Source organism: Acomys minous (genome assembly GCF_964271855.1).
Source record: "Acomys minous genome assembly, chromosome: 7".
Lineage (NCBI taxonomy): Eukaryota > Metazoa > Chordata > Mammalia > Rodentia > Muridae > Acomys > Acomys minous.
Window position 1 is genome coordinate 22,088,142 of NC_140488.1, and position 17,444 is coordinate 22,105,585.

A 17,444-nucleotide genomic window follows, 5' to 3' on the forward strand; every position below is an offset into this window, starting at 1 on the left:
AATGTGCTCCTTTTTTTTTTAACCGAGTCACCATGGGATTGAGGAACAGTGCTGAGCTCTAATTCATGACTAGAAAATAAGAGGTGATAAAAGAACACAACCAGAGGGCAATTTTTCTGAGTGGCAGAGAATCCTACAGTAGAGCCACCAAGGGATCAGCTATGAGACTAATTTGATTTAATATTCATAATAGTTTTGGAATAGGGAGTCTAGGACCAATTTGCTAAATTGGGATGTCTTTCTCCTATCCTGGTGGGGTAGTAAGCATCACAAAAACACTTGTTTTATAGGAAGGCTCATCAATGCGCTTGGCAAGCTTTGAGATAGACAAGTCCAAGGAGGTGTCTTTAAGAACGCATTCCTGAAGTTTATTTCCAACTTAGTCCTACATCTTCATCTGTGCATAGGGTCTCTGCCCCAGGCAGTAGCAGGAGTAAAGAAGGAAGTCAGAATTGGTATCATCAAGGAAGAACCACATTTTTACCACACCCTATGGACATAAATGAAATGGCTGATACTGAGTTTATTCATTATTCATGTTTGATAAAGAATCCATGAAGGCAGTTGCCGTGTGATGGCTTGGTGATCTGGCAATTCACTGGTTGCCTTTTTCTTTCAGTGCTGTGAACTAGAAATCTTCTTAGAGTTGGCTATATGTATACAATACATACATACATATATATATATATATTCTTTATTGGGCGGGAATAAACTCGGTACTGTAAATTGCTGTACAAAAAGTATAATAACCTTAAATCAGCATGCATGACCACTCCTTTCAATATTGTTTATGTTACCAAAGTTTTTACAAGTAATTCCGTTGTCTTTCAGTTAATGGATTAGGCAAATAAGTTATGATACAGTCGTGCAGAACACTAGGAACAAAGCAGTATGTACATAGTGTAGATATTAGGGCAGAAACTGATGCAAATCGGGATGAATACTAGGATTTCAATTTGGATTAAAATTATGTCTTAGTATATGTATTTGAAAATGTCTGATGTGGTTTATATCATGATTCTCTTTAGAAAGACAAAATTATGGTGAACCTTTGTGCTTTATTCCTGGACTGTTTGAATTGTTACAGTAGCTGTGATTATACAATACTGCTCGTGTAGAGGACCAGTGTTTGAATCCCAGTAACTACGTTGTGTAACTCCAGCTCCAGAGAATCCTCTGTTGGCTTCATGTCCCCATGCATGCTCATGCACATATCTACACACAGGCATACACATAATTAAAAATAAACTTTTTAAAATATGAATTCACCCCTAACTTCCTTCCCCTATTGTGTTTGGGGAGAAAAGTTATTTGTGACTGGACAAAGGGCCTGTGACTTCTCAGGAGAAAGTAAAAGGTAGTTTTAAACCTTCTTTTCCCCTTGATAGCAGGGTTCTGGTTTTGTACATGAAGGAAGAGGAAAAAAATAGAAGCGAACTCTGTTTCTTGGCTTTGAGTCTGTTCTTATTCATTCTAATTCAAAGTAAATAATAGCAATATGTAGGTATCTGGAACCATGGGCACAGCAAATTGTCCATCTCAGGTGCAGATCACTGTCCTTCTTGAAGCTATTAAAGCCTGGCATTGGGGACAAATGGCCTTGGGCTATCAATCTTCACCCTGCTCACACTGATGAGAATAACCCTAGAGACGTTAATTCTCCAGCTCACCACCAAGGAGAGTGTCAACAGGGTCTTCCTGAGCCATTGTTTTCTCTGCCAAGGGGAGAACACGGAGATGAGCTGACAGGCATAATGTGTGCTGCATCTGGTCAAGAAAACTACCAGACCAGAAAACCAGCTCCTGTGGGGTCCACAGAAAATTGTGAGAGGAGGGATATGGGTTGAAGGCAGAGATAGAGCATGGGAAGGTCTTTCTCCTTTGAATGAGGGGGAAGCATGTGTAGAGTTAGCCAACAGCCCATGATCTTGACACTCCTGTGACACAGTGCTTCCTATTCCATCACCTCATGTTCTAGAGGGCTGGAGGAAATGTATAGTCAGTTGCACTGTTGGTACCCAATGAAGTCAGCGTTCTCTTTGACTGGGACTTTCATTGACAAAATTTCTCTTTGCCTTCCTCTCTTCAGATATAGCCAGAAGGCGGCAAGGAATGGGATGAAGAATCAGTTTAACCTCCATGAGCTGAAAATGAAGGGCCCTGAACCGGTGGTTAGTCAGATCATTGACAAACTGAAGCACATTAACCAGGTATGTGGTATCTCCAACAACAGTGGAACTACAAACAAATCCAATCAGAGCTACATAATTTTCACTGCTGAAACTAATATTTGGTCATTTAAATAATTAACAATTCTTCATTTTCCTCAATGATTTTTCTGTTAAAATTAACTTCCTGTCCCCCATCTTTCACTCCATTTAAAAATTATTATGCTATGAGAGAAATCACAATGGTATGGCCACCATGCCTGGCTTCATAAGATAATATTTGAAATGACAGTCTAGTGACAACACATCTTCATGCTTCTATCAATCATTCGCCGTGGCTGTGTCACAGTCTGCTGTCTAGTCATCATGATTGATAGACATCCTAATTCGGTCATTAAACTGTCTCTCTATCCATAGCACTATCTCTTGATCATAGACTATTTTTTTACAATGCTGTGCTGTTGGGTTAAGGGATGTGACTATTTCAATGGCTGTCTCCAGATGGTTTTCCAATGACAATGTATCAGTCTTCAAAACCACCAGCAAGCTATCAGAAGTCCACTCTCAAGGCACCTGTGGCAAATTCTGACTCACTCCTCTCATGTTCTTGACCTATACACATAGGGTTTTTTTTTCTCTTGTAAGGAGTTTAGCAACAAGATACAAATCGAAGTCAGTTGTACCATCTGCTTGTGCTTGCTTTGTGACCACATCTTTTTTTTAACGCCACCAGAAAGGCCACCATATGCCACAGTGCCAGTGTTTCTGTGCCACACCATGCTTCCTGAATGGGAGGGCTCAGGCACTTGGCTAACTATTTGTAGCTTGGGAAGACCTTAATGTGACTAAAATGCTTATGCGAGGACAGGAACTTATGCATAAAGACACCGGCCTGATTTTATTTTCAGTGTGAAAGTTAGTGAATCTTTGGCATACTGAAAAACATGTTTGCAAGGGCTTGCTAATGGTAGCGTATTTCGCTTTGAGTGCATCTTGAAAGTACTGACAGTACATTTGGTGGAACTCCTCCAGTGTCTCCTAAAGCGCCTTGAGCGCAGTAAACACTTCATAAATGTCCCTTACTGCTGCTGAGCGCATGGCCAATGCAGTGTGATTCTTTGAAAATTGTCTCAAAGGGTACCAAGGCAAAGGCAATGTGACTTCTTCACCTAGGAATGGAAGCAGTTTTGGTTGGTCTTCAGACTATTTATAATGAGCCCAGCTAACTGTGTTTGGATGAGTCTGCTCACTTAGACTCCTAGGCCCGTCACTGTGCCTCTAATCCTGAGCATAGGTGTCAACAGACTTTAAGAAATATCTTGTATGTGTTCTCCTCGGTCCTAGTGACTTCCAAGATTGAAAAGAAATGTAATGCTCCATTTTAACAGCTTCCCTGGGAAGAGAACCCAAGCATAGATATCTCAAGAAAGATATAGTATGATGTAAGATGAAGCACCCTCAGAGGTGAAGCACTCTTGGAGGTGCTGCTCATTAGTTTGGGGTGACTTGGCAGAGACATAGGGTGAGCTAGGCTAGGGAGAAGAGTCTTGGGAGGGACCAATGTGAAGAGTGTGAAGAGCCACTATAATCCATGGGTAAAGTAAGAATAAGTAAAGATAAGTAGAGGGGGGCAGTCATAAGGAAGATCAAAGACTTGTGGACAGGATCCACTTGGAAAAGGGAAATGTTGAAATACATATGTATTTTGTAATATATAACCTTTAAGCAAATCAGTGCCCTGATTCTCCCATCAGTACTGTATGGCTATCTAAAGCACATATATGAGTACATAATATCACATGCATCAGAACACATAATGATAAATATAATTGTATGTGCCTGGAAGGCCCTTATTAAATGATAGGTAGTTATGGAGCTGCTGTTCAGGCTTTTCCTGAAGGCAGGACTTAACTTTGCAAGGGACCTTCAGTACTTGAGTCTTATGTGACTGCAGATCCCTTTGTTACTTCTTCTTTGCTCTCTTATATTTTTTTCTCTCTCATCTTTCAGCCACAAAAGCACAAACTAATCCATAGAGAGGTAGAGGTAAACAAAGAAACAGAAAATTCACCATCAGCATTTCTTCCTCCTCCCTCCACTCATATATTCGTGTGTGAACATTTTCAGTTTCTGTACAAATACCATTAAGCAATCGATTGTCATTGATAGACCAGTTTTACCTGTTAACATTGGTCTGGCTCCAGACACCCACACTGACTTTCTTTTATTCTCACCTGTGTTACCTTACATGTGCAAAACACATCTCTTCAAACCTTAGATAAAACTCACATTTTGGCCACTATTCAATGTGAAAGTGACATTCTTTGGGGGAAATAACAAAAACATTATTTTTATTATGATAATAAAGATGATACTACTGATAATGTGTTAGATTTCTATAGCACTTAACCTTATTTTAGTCATTGAATGTTCTCAAGAATAGTTGTTTAGGAAGAAAAAGTGCAACCTGGATTTGTATGAGCTATAATATTCTCACAGAACCATTCTTTTCAAGAATTCATTACTCTTAAACATTTTATCATTCTTACCAAGTGATAAATGCCTATCCCTTTTTTATAGCTAGAGAAACTGAGGCAAGGAGCCATTAGAGGCTGTGTGGGCATGCTGCCAAAACATCTAGTGAGTATAGTTGAAAATTCAATCAATTATCCAGATGTTGTTTCTTATATACTGCCAAACATCTGGATTCACTGAATGCCTGACTAAATTGGCCTAAACTTTTGGCAGAGTGAGGGTAAAATCAAGTGAACTGGCTCATGCTCACATGTGAGTGATGAATCCAGGTAATGTCTAGATCGTATATGTCTATAAATATAGAAGTATTTTCCTATCTGTGCGTGTATGTCCATTGAACTAGAGCATTTATGAGTATCTCTTCCACAGAAATTCTCATCTGCCTCCTTTCAGATTATGGTTTCTGCTGATAGCACTGGAAATACTATACCCACTAAGGGAATAAAGTAACATTATTTCTACATTGACAGTCCCATAGCGTAACCTTGAGGGGAGGGGTTCAGGGTTGTTTCCTGGGAAGGCATGCAGGTGTGTAATGTACTCCCTCTTCCTTCTAAGCCACAGTTCATGTGTAACATTCCCACGACTGCAAAGGAAGTCTTTTTTATTTCACTTTCAGTTTCTAATTTATGTGAAGATTTATTGTTTTGTGTTAGGAGAGGAATTGAGCCCTTCTTGGTTCTCAGCATTAGTTCTGAAATTTACTAGACCATATTGGTTGGTTTTTTTTTAACCAACTTTGTTTCTGTTTGTGTCAATCTGCTTCAGGCTCTTATGTGGAGAGAAGACTCCACAAATATCAAGAGCATCATCCCCATATGATGCTGTGGGCCATTTGTCTTCTAACTTAGTTTTATTGGTAGCACTTTCTCTGTTTAAGTGTATTTTTTAGCTATAGATAAGTTTGCTGTTCCTAAACTACCACATGAGTTATTGTCCCCGAGGGAAAACTAGCCATTTGTCATGTTCCTCATTTCAGTAAAGGTTCACATGAAATTCCAGAAATTGTTTTCCTGCCCATTGTAAAGAGTTGAGGCCAGAGCAGTCAATACCTGCCCATTTGGTGTCAAGAGTTTCTCATTCAAAATAGGATAAAGTCTCATCTGTTTAGGATGGCTGCAATGTCCTGCTGAATGGCGGGGGAGTGAACAAGATGGCCTCTTAAGATTTCTTCCAGCCCTGTGATTCTGTGATTTGTGACTCAAGGTCAGGCCTTAACCCAGCATCCTCTTGTGAACAAGTCTTGTGACTTTATTCTCTGCTCTGCACTCTTTTTAAAACACCCTGTTCCCAGGTCACCCCTTTCCAGTTTGTAACCTCTCATCCTTTCAGAGGATGTTTGCTTCCCACCAGTCTTCCAGTCCAGGCAGATGGAACTTCAACTTGCCCTTCCCCCTATCCAGTTCTTCTGTTCTGCCTTCTTTTCATCAGGCTATAAAACATTAAATGGTTAAAAAAAAAAAAGCCATTTTGGCATTTATCGCTTCTACTATGTATCCATTCCCCAGGGACAGATATTTGACCTGCCTTTGAATCCTGCTAACCATGTAACTATCTAAATAATCCCACCATATATTTGACTAGCACAAAGCAGTTTGTAGATGCGCTCCCATGTACACTAGGTAAGCTGATGTCCTTGGCTGACAGGAAAGCAAGATGGGCATTGTAACTCGCATTTACCAGAAGAAGAAACTGTAATATTCTACTGAGACCCAAATGCCAAGGCTTTATTCAGAGCTTTCCTTCTCCTTCTCTTGTGAAGAGAAGGGGAATAACAAGGGGTTATTCAGATCCATGTATAAAAGAAGGGTAGGGGTACAATTACCTGAAGCCCCTTAATTTGTAGTTTAATAATTTTCTGTAGTCTAAGGCTTTAAAGTCTTCAACAAAGAAAGACTAAGCATCCTTTTTTTTGTGAGTTCCAATTGGGACAATCATTAGAAAACTGCCTACCACATTGTATGATGTGCAAATAAAGGTGCTTTGTAGCATGAGTCTGTGAGCTATCATCTCAAATTCCTGTATAATGTTCAATGGCCATAGAAAAAGTTCATGAAGTATACCTACTTCTCTCTCTCTCTCTCTCTCTCTCTCTCTCTCTCTCTCTCTCTCTCTCTCTCTCTCTCTCTCTCAAATTTGTGGCAAACTATTTTTAAGATGCTTGACAGACTCTGGTACAATGAAGACGCTTGCTGTCTAAAGAGAATGTTAAAAATTAATATGTTAATTTAATACGTAAGTTGTGGAGTAACAGACAAGATACATGGTATCTTCCTTTGCATACATTTTTTTTCTAATCTGTCATTAGACTTAGTTGTGATAGAAACACACCAAGTAACTTCTTCAGTCTTCTCAGAAGAACCGGTGAGAGCTATGAAACACTGACCTAGTCCAGAGCTTTCTAGAAAAGCTAGCCTGAAACATGGTTTTTAGATTTTTAAAAAGCTTCTCGAAAATCAAATGGAAATAAAAGACCTTCCCCAAATGTTGCTATGCCCCAAGTCTAGACTTCTTCCCTTACAAATGGCGCACTATAGAACAGTGGTAGCTTGCACTTCCCTACACAGCCAGAGTGGCCTAGAGGAGACAGAGTATCTGCAATGAAGCAACTTCTCAGCCACAAAAGGACAATGTAAGATAGTCTTTAAATAGCAGCCCCTAGACTCCATGGAGCTAAGCATTATTTCACAAAGTCAGAGGAATTAGCTGATACATTCCATTGCACATTTATCATTTTAAAAATCTTTTGTCATTCTGCTTAATAGCTTGAAATATAATTACAGTGTCTGGTGGCTTTGGGGAGCATGTGTTTTTAATATCTTAATTACTATTTACAGTTTAATAACATTGCACCAAAAAGAATTCTCAAATATTTTAGATTAAATTTCTTGAAAAGGTACTATTTGCTATATTTAGAATATACAGCATTAAATGTACTTAAATTGGGTCATGTAATTTAGTCTTTGTGTATTAATTAAATTACTTGAAAGTGGAAGATAAGTCAGGAATGGTGAGCAGCTTGGCTTTGATAGCATTCTTGTGATAATCTTGAACGAACAATGGGGGAAGATATACTTTTTCATTAGTATATTTTATTATATCCAATTTTCTATAGATTTTATTTTATTTTATTATTGTTGTTGTGTTTGTACCATAGTTTGTCCCAAAATCTTGTCTAATGCAAATATGGATGCACATATGCAAGCATGTTTTCTTGTGCAAGATGCACTTCAGGTTATGGCAGGAGGTCATACTTAAGCAGTTCATCTTTGAGACAAAGAGCCTCCTGCCATGAGGCATGAGTTTGCTAATTATTTACCTCTTATGGGCATTAACTAGGCTTGTTCGTAACAAGCACACCTCATTACCCACCAACTCACTCATTGAACCCATTGACTAGTTAATACACTGAGTAGAGATAGTGTCTATGGGGACCACTGAACTAAAAACAGGCAGAGCCAGGAGAACCTATTGCTCAGGCCTTGTACTCTCTCGCAAAGGCTGACTGAGGTCCATGTCCAGAATCAGTCACCGATATGCTTTCACGCTCTGTATATCAATTCTTCTATCTTCCAGGGTGCTTTAGCAATTCAAGATTGGCCTCCCCCTTCTATGAATGACAAAATTAACATCATATTAGTCAGTAGGTATAAAATGCCAAATAACTCAGTTATTTTAGGGTAGTACATTCAGATTCTGTACCATAGTGGTATGTGGGAGCCTCTCCTCCTTACTTCAAAAAAAGAAATGCTAGTTGTAAACTTATTCTTAGATATTGGTCTTCTGAATTAATAAAATTCTCAGGCTTCTCTTCAAACTCTTGAGCATGTAATCCAAATGTGAATACCACCTGAATATTCTGAGTATCTACAGGACACAAGGAAGTCACTGAATGTACTTTTCAGCAACCTCCTAAACTAAATATGGAGACCAGATATGAACATGTGAGTGGCTTGGTGGTAACATTATTCCTTTTGGAAATGACAAGTGAAAGCCTATGTTTTAGTGCTAATGAGCTAATGTGTCTTCTTTGAAACTGATGACCAACACTTCCAAATTTTCCTTAACGTTGTCATTAGAATTGTGACAAAAATCCAGTGGGAAAAAAGGGCACTGAGCATCCTGTCTTGAACTATCTTTTCCATAAAGAACACAGTCTTGACCTTGGAGAAAGTCCTGTGCTAATTTTCCCAACGAAATATCTGGCCGGAGTCCAGCCCCACTAGTTATTTCAGTTATTTGTTTTGTTTTATTTTGAGACAGGGTCTTTCCCATGATTATTTGAATCTGAACCTTAAATTTTAAATGTGTTTGACACATGACTAGAAGTGGGGCCACATTCAATATGGGCTCATTGTTGGTATTTAGTGGAAGTAAATTCTTAATAAAGTCAGCCTTGTATCTCTAATTATAGGATTTCCTTAGGCAGCAACCACGGCAATCTTGCATAGCAACTGAAAAGTGGAATTTCTACCAGATTCCCATCTAATATCAAAAGTGAAAATTACACCGTTGTTTAAGTCATTGGATTACAGTTGATAATTTTTTTAAGTTTTAAAGTATGATCTATTTTTTCTCTTTTAATATGTTCATCCAGACACTTTGGCATAACCCGTATTTTCAATTGTTACTTCCACCAAACAATATGTACTATGAGTGAGTCTGTGACAAGATGAAAAACATTTAAAGCTAAAATACTTATTCTGTGTTCTGTCATAAAAATGAGGCTTAAGGCCCGAAGAGATGGCTCAGAGGTTAAGAGCACTGTTTTCTCTTTCATAGGTCCTGAGTTCAATTCCCAGCAACCACATGGTGGCTCACAGCCCTCTATAATGACATCTGGTGCCCTCTTCTGTTGTGCAAGCATATATGTAGGCAGAGCACTATATACATAATAAACAAATAAATCTTTTTTTAAAAACAAGACTTAGGTTCAGGTCAGTTACATCCCAGGGCACTGAGGAGTCTTAGAATTATCATGTGAGCACTGTCAATAAACATTGGACTAGCACAGCGAATAGAGTAAGAGCCAGAAATCTGGAATCTACTACAATGTTCCACCCTTAACTTTAAGAGGTAAAAATGAAGGAAATCATAAGCTAGAGATCCTAATATCACATCTTAGCAAAGTTCTGGGTCAGTCTCTTGGATAGCATGAGTTCTCAGTAATAATTATGAACTAGTAAGCCTCTGTGGACTCTCATAGCAAGTCGAGACATTTCCTCTTACAGCTAGGTGAACCAACATGTGTTGCTGGTGTGGGGGTCTGGTATAGATAGCGTAAGTCAACATGGGTTTTGACAGAGATAACTATAATTTCTTTTAAAACAAGTGTCAGGAAATGTTGATAAAGAGGCAACCTACTTTAGTCAATGTGTAGCTAATTAATTATTAGATCTAAAGAATATTTTCTTAACAAATTGAAGTCAGCCTGGAGAGAGGTCTTTGATGCTTTGCTTTAAACTTAACTTTGACTGACAGGAACTATTTTTGTTGTTGTTATTGTTCTTTCGCTTTGTTTTGTTTTGTTCTTACAAATGACCTAAGTGAAGACTGAGAAGCTATGTCATTAATATTCAGTCATAACATGTGTGAACATAGAATTAACTAACATATAGATAGTGTCATTGGGTTCCAAATATATCCTAACAGGAAGAATGACAAGAGAAAACTAGGGAGTTGAAATGTTTCAGGGACAAATGTAGAGAGTTACATATAGATTCACAAACACAAGTGCATAAGTGATAGGGAAGCTGACTTTGCAGACACAATTGAGTTTGATGACAAGGAAAACAGCAACAAAGACAAGTCATTTAACAGGTAATTTACATGATGTGCTCCATATTGGCAGGGAAGAAGTATATATGTGCATAGGTATATCGAACTGGGTAAAGGAAAAACATGGGAGAGTCTAGGAAAATTTTTTCACTGTTAAATGTTTAAAAGGACTGTTTAGTGACTGTGAGTTTCATTACTTACCTGAGGCTTATTTTTTAATGTTGGGGCATTTTCTTATTTTTTAGTATTTTATTAACATATCTTTATTGATTATTTGGAAATTTCACATAATGCACCCTGGTCACATTTACTTCCCAGTCCTCCCAGGTCCACTCCCTAACCTTGTGACCTCACTAAAACAAAAGAAGAAGAGGAAAAATACGTTTTTTTTTTAATGAAAGTAGTACCTGCCATTATTGGACAGAGTTAGAATTGCAGTGAGAAAATTGAGAACACAACACTGGTGTATTTGCTTTGGAGTAAAGAAGAAAGGTTTTGGAGCCAAATAGATCTGGGCTCAGTTGCCAGATTTGTCCTTGGATAAATTATTTAACTTTCCATTCTTCCAGTTTCCTAATGCCTGGGAAATGGGTATACTATCATCTGTCTTGAATGCTCAGTATAAAGATGAGAAGCAATGTATATATGTCATAGGCAACATAGATTTCAGCTACTCTTTCCTTTCAAATTATTATATAGTATGAAGTCTTACCAGAAGGGAAAGTCAAGAATCACCACTAAGCTTTTTGAGTTTTTATGCAGGATTGGAGGGACTGTGTCTTTTCTAGTTTGGAATGTTTTCATGATCTTAAATTCTAAACACAATAATCTAAATTCTAAAGAGTCTTGGAAAACACGTATCTAGCTAAACTTCCATAGATTTTTTTTTAACTGTTGAAAATGTAGTTTGTCTCAGAGTGCTTGAATAGAAAATGAAGATGATATGTGGGGTGTGTGTGTGTGTGTGTGTGTGTGTGTGTGTGTGTGTGTGTGTGTGTACCACTCGGGCACACTTAAGTCAAGTTCTTTAAATTTTCTCCAAGTTTGAACTCTGCCCTAAATTAGATACTCTATTAATAGGTGAGCTGCCCCCCGAGTGCAGCTTGTGGGTCTTACCACGTGATCCAGGAGTCTCATTTTGATCTTCATCCCACCAGGACCTCTCATGGAACAGTAGTGTCAAGCAGAGAGGCTTCTGTAAAGTTCATGACAAGTTAATCTGCATTCCTTTTGCGTTTTGTTCTCTGGGTGAAGATGTTGAGAGGTTCCTATATTTAAAATGTGGCTGCCATGGGATCCTTATTGGCAGATGCCTTCCAGGAGGCATTTAGAACAAATTGGAAAAGCATATAATATATTGGTGAATGTGTGTGCATTTCACATACCAGCAGAGAAGAAAGAATTCACAAGGCTTGAGGCTACTGAGCTTTCTTAAGACACCATCTCTCTCAGCTGTTGAGGTGATGTCAGAGATGCCAGGAACACTGCTTAAGGCCCAAATTCCTCAGCTCTATTTTGAATTGCAGAGAAGCTCTGTTTTGCCTTGCAGAGCTTAGAGCAGACCCATTCCGTGGGCTCTACCTTCAAAGAACTATGGAATTTGTTAACTACAGACAGAGACTAGTGACCACTTGTTGTCAGGCAAAAGGAAAGCTGCCCCCTGCTGCCTGAGTCTTTGTCCCTGCCTGGGATACCATGGAAAATGGGGAAGGAATCCAGACTCATTAATGAGCTAATACAAAAGAGTAAGCCAAGCTAGAGGCAGTTCGTTATAGCTGCATATGGAGTCCTGAAGGCGGTGGAGAGCTGAAAGATGTCCAGCCCAAAACTCAGTGATGCTAATGCTTTTGTTCTCCAAACGCAAGTAGAAGATAAGTGTATGGGAAGCAATTCTTTTACTGCTGATTTCTTTTTTTATTTATGTTGGTTTCTGGACTAGTGTGGCAAATTAGTTGATCAATACCTACAATCCGATAACTTCCAGTGCAAATGATTGTTGAAGCTACAGGTTTTCACTCCGAGGTTGAGATTATATACGGAAATGAGACTCTCCTAGGGTGCATGGTCTCTGTTCTTCTCTGTCATTCTTGAAAGCCACTTAAGCCATCATCATTCCTATGACACCTTAATGAAGCCTATAAGGCAGAACATCAAGTAAAATACAGTGTGTGTATGTGCATATATATAATATATATATATCATCATATATAAGGCAGAATATCAAGTAAAATACAGTATATATATGTGTACACACACATATATATCATCATATATAAGGCAGAATATCAAGTAAAATACAGTATATATATGTGTACACCACACACACACATATATATACCATCATACTGAGAAAATTAGGCAGAATGTCACAAATAGGTAGCCTTTAAACCAGGCTTTGAAAGACAGGAGAGTTTTGGCAGATAATGATTGCAAGGAATGATCTCAGCAGAGGAATGTGGCATGAGCAGTGGCTCAAAGACATGAAAGTGCATCAGTAGACATGTGGCTGGAGAGCTTAGGCCAGCGGCTGGAGTAGAGGAGGAGGTAGAGAATGAAACAGGAGACTGAAAAGGTGGTGTAAAAAAAAATGCCAACGGCTATAGATAGCATAATAAGAAATCTGAGTTTTGCTCTTTTGGCAGTGGCAGCCAGTGCAGGGATAGGGACACAGAGGAAGAGGAATTTGCTCAGAGATCAGTGTCTTACAGTGTTCACTCTGTGTAGCTTGAAGAGGTCAGGGTTAGCAGGCAGAAACTGGACGCAAGCAATTGAGCCAATCTTGCAAGGGTTTCCAAGGAAAGCAAGTGATGGCTGCCATTAAAATGTACCAACCCTTCCTTCCTATTGCCTGATGGCACAGCTTAGGGAATAAGAACTACTTGTCTTTAAAGTTGGCTTTGTCACTCTTTACTTGTTAGCCAGGATATAAGGGTAGGAATACTGGATGCTTTGGGTCTCAGAAGAATGTAATATGCCATAACCTGCTCAAACCAGACCAATAGCTGCCACAGGTCCCACAGAACAAAGCTAAAAGAAAAACCTAGTACCTGCAAAGTTTTAGCCCTCATTGAACCTTAAGAAGTTCTCACAATGAAGTATTTAGATCCCCTGATGAATGTGTTAACTCTTACCCTTTAATCAATTTGTTACACGTTTTTTCCTTAGTCAATATCCCAATTAAAAGTGGCTCCTTGGATGTTGAATGTTGAGTGTCATCCATTCACCGAAGCCTCAAAAATTACCGAAACTGTGAGAAAGATCGAGAGAGATTATCGTGTTTTTCTTCAGCTGCCACTGTGGGAGCTTAGATCTGTTGGAGAGACTACTGTGTTTCGTGACAGCCTCACAAAGAGGAGTGGGGGATCCAGAGGGAAGCAGTGACTGTTTGCTTTCCCCATACCTTTTTAGAGCAAATTTCCTCATTTGAAAGCAAGTCCTGTGTTTTTCTAATTATAGCAGCTATTTGTCGTTTGCTCCCTTCCCCCTAGAGCAGTATACAGCACCTTGCCTGTTGTTTTATTCAAGCATCTGCAGACAGTGAGCTGACCTTACTTTTCACTGACACTCAGGCTGTCTCTTCTCTCCGCCCCAGCACACACTTGTGCCCTGCTAATCAAATTCAATGCTAAGAAGGCCAACAAAGCATCCAGGATGGGTAGCACAGGGGCTTCTTTAAAGCCTCTGCATAAGGGTAGAGATTTGTCCATCCTCCTCAGCCTAAAACTGAGGACTCTTAAAATCCTACTCCTAAAACAGCCAGGCGCATAGTACGGTGGCCCATATTTGTTTGAATAAGTGAATGCTTCTGTCCCAGTTTTGACCCTCCTATTTCCCTGGTAGGACAGATTGCCTCTAAATGTCTAACACATGCCATGCCATCACATTCTGAAAGTCGATCATGTTATCTGCTTTTTGAAAGTACACAGATAGAAGGGCATCTTGCCCTGGGATGAGTCATATACTTAATCTCACCCATCTTTGAGTTAGATGATATGATTTTGGACTGATGGGAGCTAATGATACTTGGGTTTCTTTAAAATTAGAGTTGATGCAGTAAAAAAAAAAATCAGAGCTATTGAGTCAAGGCGAATGTATTTTGCACATGGGGAAATGATAAATTTGGGGAAGAAAATATATAGGGGTGTTCAGAGAAGAAGAAATCACATGGGAATCCTTTTGGCCATTATAGTGAGGAACTGTTAGACTAGGGGTTTGCCTTTAAAGCTGATGTACACATTCTAGATCTTTCAAAAGGCCATCTAGAAAGCCAGGTGTGGTAGCACACACTTGTAATCCCAGCACTTGGGAGAAAGAAACAGGAAGACCTGTTTCAAGAGTTCAAGGGCGTTCTCCGTTACACAACGAGTTCGAGACCAGCCTTGGTCTGCACACAGACTGTGTCTCTGGGAGCAGCAACAAGAACAAAGCCGTCTAGAGCAGTCCTTTGCTTCCTTTCTTGAGAACTACTCTAGACTAGTACCATGCCTTCCCTGTGAGATCCTTATGCTGTTTGTTCAGAATCTCCTTAACTTGGTAGGAACTGGGAAACCCACAAAGTCTTCTCTCCCTTTTCTGACTCTCACTCGGAGAATGCGTGTTGCTTCTTATTTTTGTCAGAGACATCAAGCCATGTCCTACCGCCTCCTTCTCTCGCCTATTCTATCACTTTCAAATATGATACCAGACAACCTACTTTGCCTGTCAAAGCCTGAGTAATAGGCACTTTCATTTTCTTGGCTCCTTTTCACTCCAAGCTTAGCTTGTCGAGGCTTGAACAGCTGAGATGAGGCAGAAATTCATGCACCCATTTGATTGCTAAGACTCTGGGCTTCCTGGGTCCTAAAGTCCTGTGTAGGAAGGTAGAAATTGAAAAACATTTTGTTTGCAAGTGAATAAAATCTTGGGTACGCTTTCCCTTGTTGCACAGATTTATCATACTTGTCTGTAGGGTAGAGTATTCATGAAGAAGGACAGTTTTCCTCTTATTATTCCTGCAACCTAGGGCTTACTTTGACCTAGTCACATAAAAGTATCACTTCTGTGACTATGTCACTAATGCTATATTCTATATACTCTATTCTCTGTAGTCAGTCACCAAATACGTTGTTTTTCTTTGTAAAATTGTCTTTCTGAGATACTTTTATGTCTCTGTTCCATTAATGGCCATGCAAGCCTGCCTTTTCACACACACACACACACACACACACACACACACACACACACACACACACACACACAAATCCCTAAATCAGTCCCTATCTTTGGCTTCTAGGAACCTATAGTCTTTTTTTCTTCCCTTCCCCCCCCCCCCCCCGTTTGTTTACTTACTGCACGATAAACGCCAACCTGGTTTCTATTCCTAGTCTGCTTTATATGTTTTCTTTTGCTGATGCCAAAACAGTTTTTTGTGTCATTTCTTTCTATGGTACAAACAGACTTAGAAGCATTATATTTCCTTGCTTCCTGCCTTCTCTAGCTGACAGGCTGTGCTTTCCCACAGCTCCTCAGTTTTTTAATTTCTTTTTTGTTGGTTTTAATTTTTTAATTTTCAATTTTGGCCTCCCATCTTCCCACTCCCATCTTCTATATAAGAATTTCTCATGCAGATTAAAATGTTGTTATTTTGAGACAGGGTATTTTGGCTAGCCTGAAACTCTTTTTATAGACCTGGCTAGCCTCAGACTCAGAGATCCACCTGCCTCGGCTTCCTGAATGCTGGAATTAAAGACATGCATCAGCATGCCCAGGCTAAGTTAAAGTTTTTGTGTGGGTGTGTTTAATGACTATGTTTAATAGAAAATAATAAATAAAATAACATAAATTACCTAGAAAAAAGCAGCTGTCAAAATCAAATAATATGTATTATGTTCCTGCTGTAAATTGGTTTATGCTTTATAACCTTTAAGAACGCATACCTTGCTTGTTGAATGCTTCATTTTCAATAAAAGAATCCATAATCTATAAATGCTTTTGGCTAGCAATGATGAACAGCAGCAGTTTTTATTTTTTTCCCAAAGCAAAAGCACCAGAAGTTTGGAAAGGAATTGCAAGTTGTGTTATATTGCAACTGATCTCTTTCTTCCTGAGAAAGTTGGTGTCTCGCCAGAGTGTTCAATTCAGACCCACACACTCTGGGTGTATTTATAGAGGGCCCTATGAGGAAGAAGAGAACATGATCAGCTTTGCTCTCCAGCACAGCAGACAATGACAAATAATCACCAGGTGAATGTTATGCAGCACAGAACGGGGGGAGGGGAGGGAAATACCATCTAAGTTTGTGACAGCCAGACATGTACTGGGTTGAAATCCCCTCCCCACATCAACCCAACTTGAAACAGCAGCAGAATTGAATCTAGGAACCCCAGAAGTACTGTCTTGGATGCTACTGGACAGCCTTCTTTGAAGTAGGGACATCTAGGTGATTGTAGCCACATTAAAGCTGCTATTTAATTCTAATTGTTATGGAAATTGTAGTGGAGATTGCTACATAGCTCAATCTGGGTACAAACTAACAGCAATTCCCTTGTCTATGCCTCTCTAGTGCTAGAATTTTGGGCATATACCACCATGCCTAGCTGCTTATGAAATCTTAACTATATATAGATATTAATAAAAATATTCACCACTCTGGTTAAATGTTTCTTTCCAATACTACATTTACTAATATCCTATGATCTAGCTATCATTAACATATTACTGTTCTCTCTTACAGATGAGAAAACTAATATTCAGATTGTAAATGATTCAAAACTTAAATTTAGGCTTGAGTCCCTATCTCTCTACTCTGAATTCCATGATTTTTTTTCCTTTACTTTGCCCAGGAATACAAGGTAAGAAGAACCATGAGAATTATGCTGTTGCCTGAGGAGTCAGTTGAAGTAGCCTGCAACCAGCAGCTCCATTTCCAACAAAGGGGGAAAAGGGAAGAAAAAAGACTAGAGGTTCCTAGAAGCCAAAGATAGA

The 17,444-nt window shown here is 39.2% G+C and overlaps 1 protein-coding gene and 2 long non-coding RNA genes across 3 annotated transcripts in view; 1 reads left to right on the forward strand and 2 right to left on the reverse strand.

The window, feature by feature from the left end:
• The window catches only part of GPC3 (glypican 3), a 346,350-nt gene that overhangs the window by 254,305 nt on the left and 74,601 nt on the right, over window positions 1-17,444 (forward strand). Inside the window, exon 6 of the mRNA XM_084790106.1 lies at window positions 2,090-2,210. Within this exon, the coding sequence (XP_084646232.1) occupies window positions 2,090-2,210 (121 nt within the window). The remainder of the gene's footprint in view (window positions 1-2,089; window positions 2,211-17,444) is intronic.
• LOC311602271 lies at window positions 12,429-15,302 on the reverse strand. Its single transcript, XR_014780713.1, has 3 exons — window positions 15,175-15,302; window positions 13,613-13,728; window positions 12,429-12,616 (listed from the first exon to the last, which is right to left on the reverse strand). It is a non-coding gene; the product is annotated as an uncharacterized lncRNA (long non-coding RNA).
• LOC311602270 overlaps window positions 16,402-17,444 on the reverse strand; it is a 73,942-nt gene continuing 72,899 nt past the window's right edge. The window contains exon 3 of the long non-coding RNA XR_014780712.1: window positions 16,402-16,634. This is a non-coding gene — a long non-coding RNA (uncharacterized lncRNA). The remainder of the gene's footprint in view (window positions 16,635-17,444) is intronic.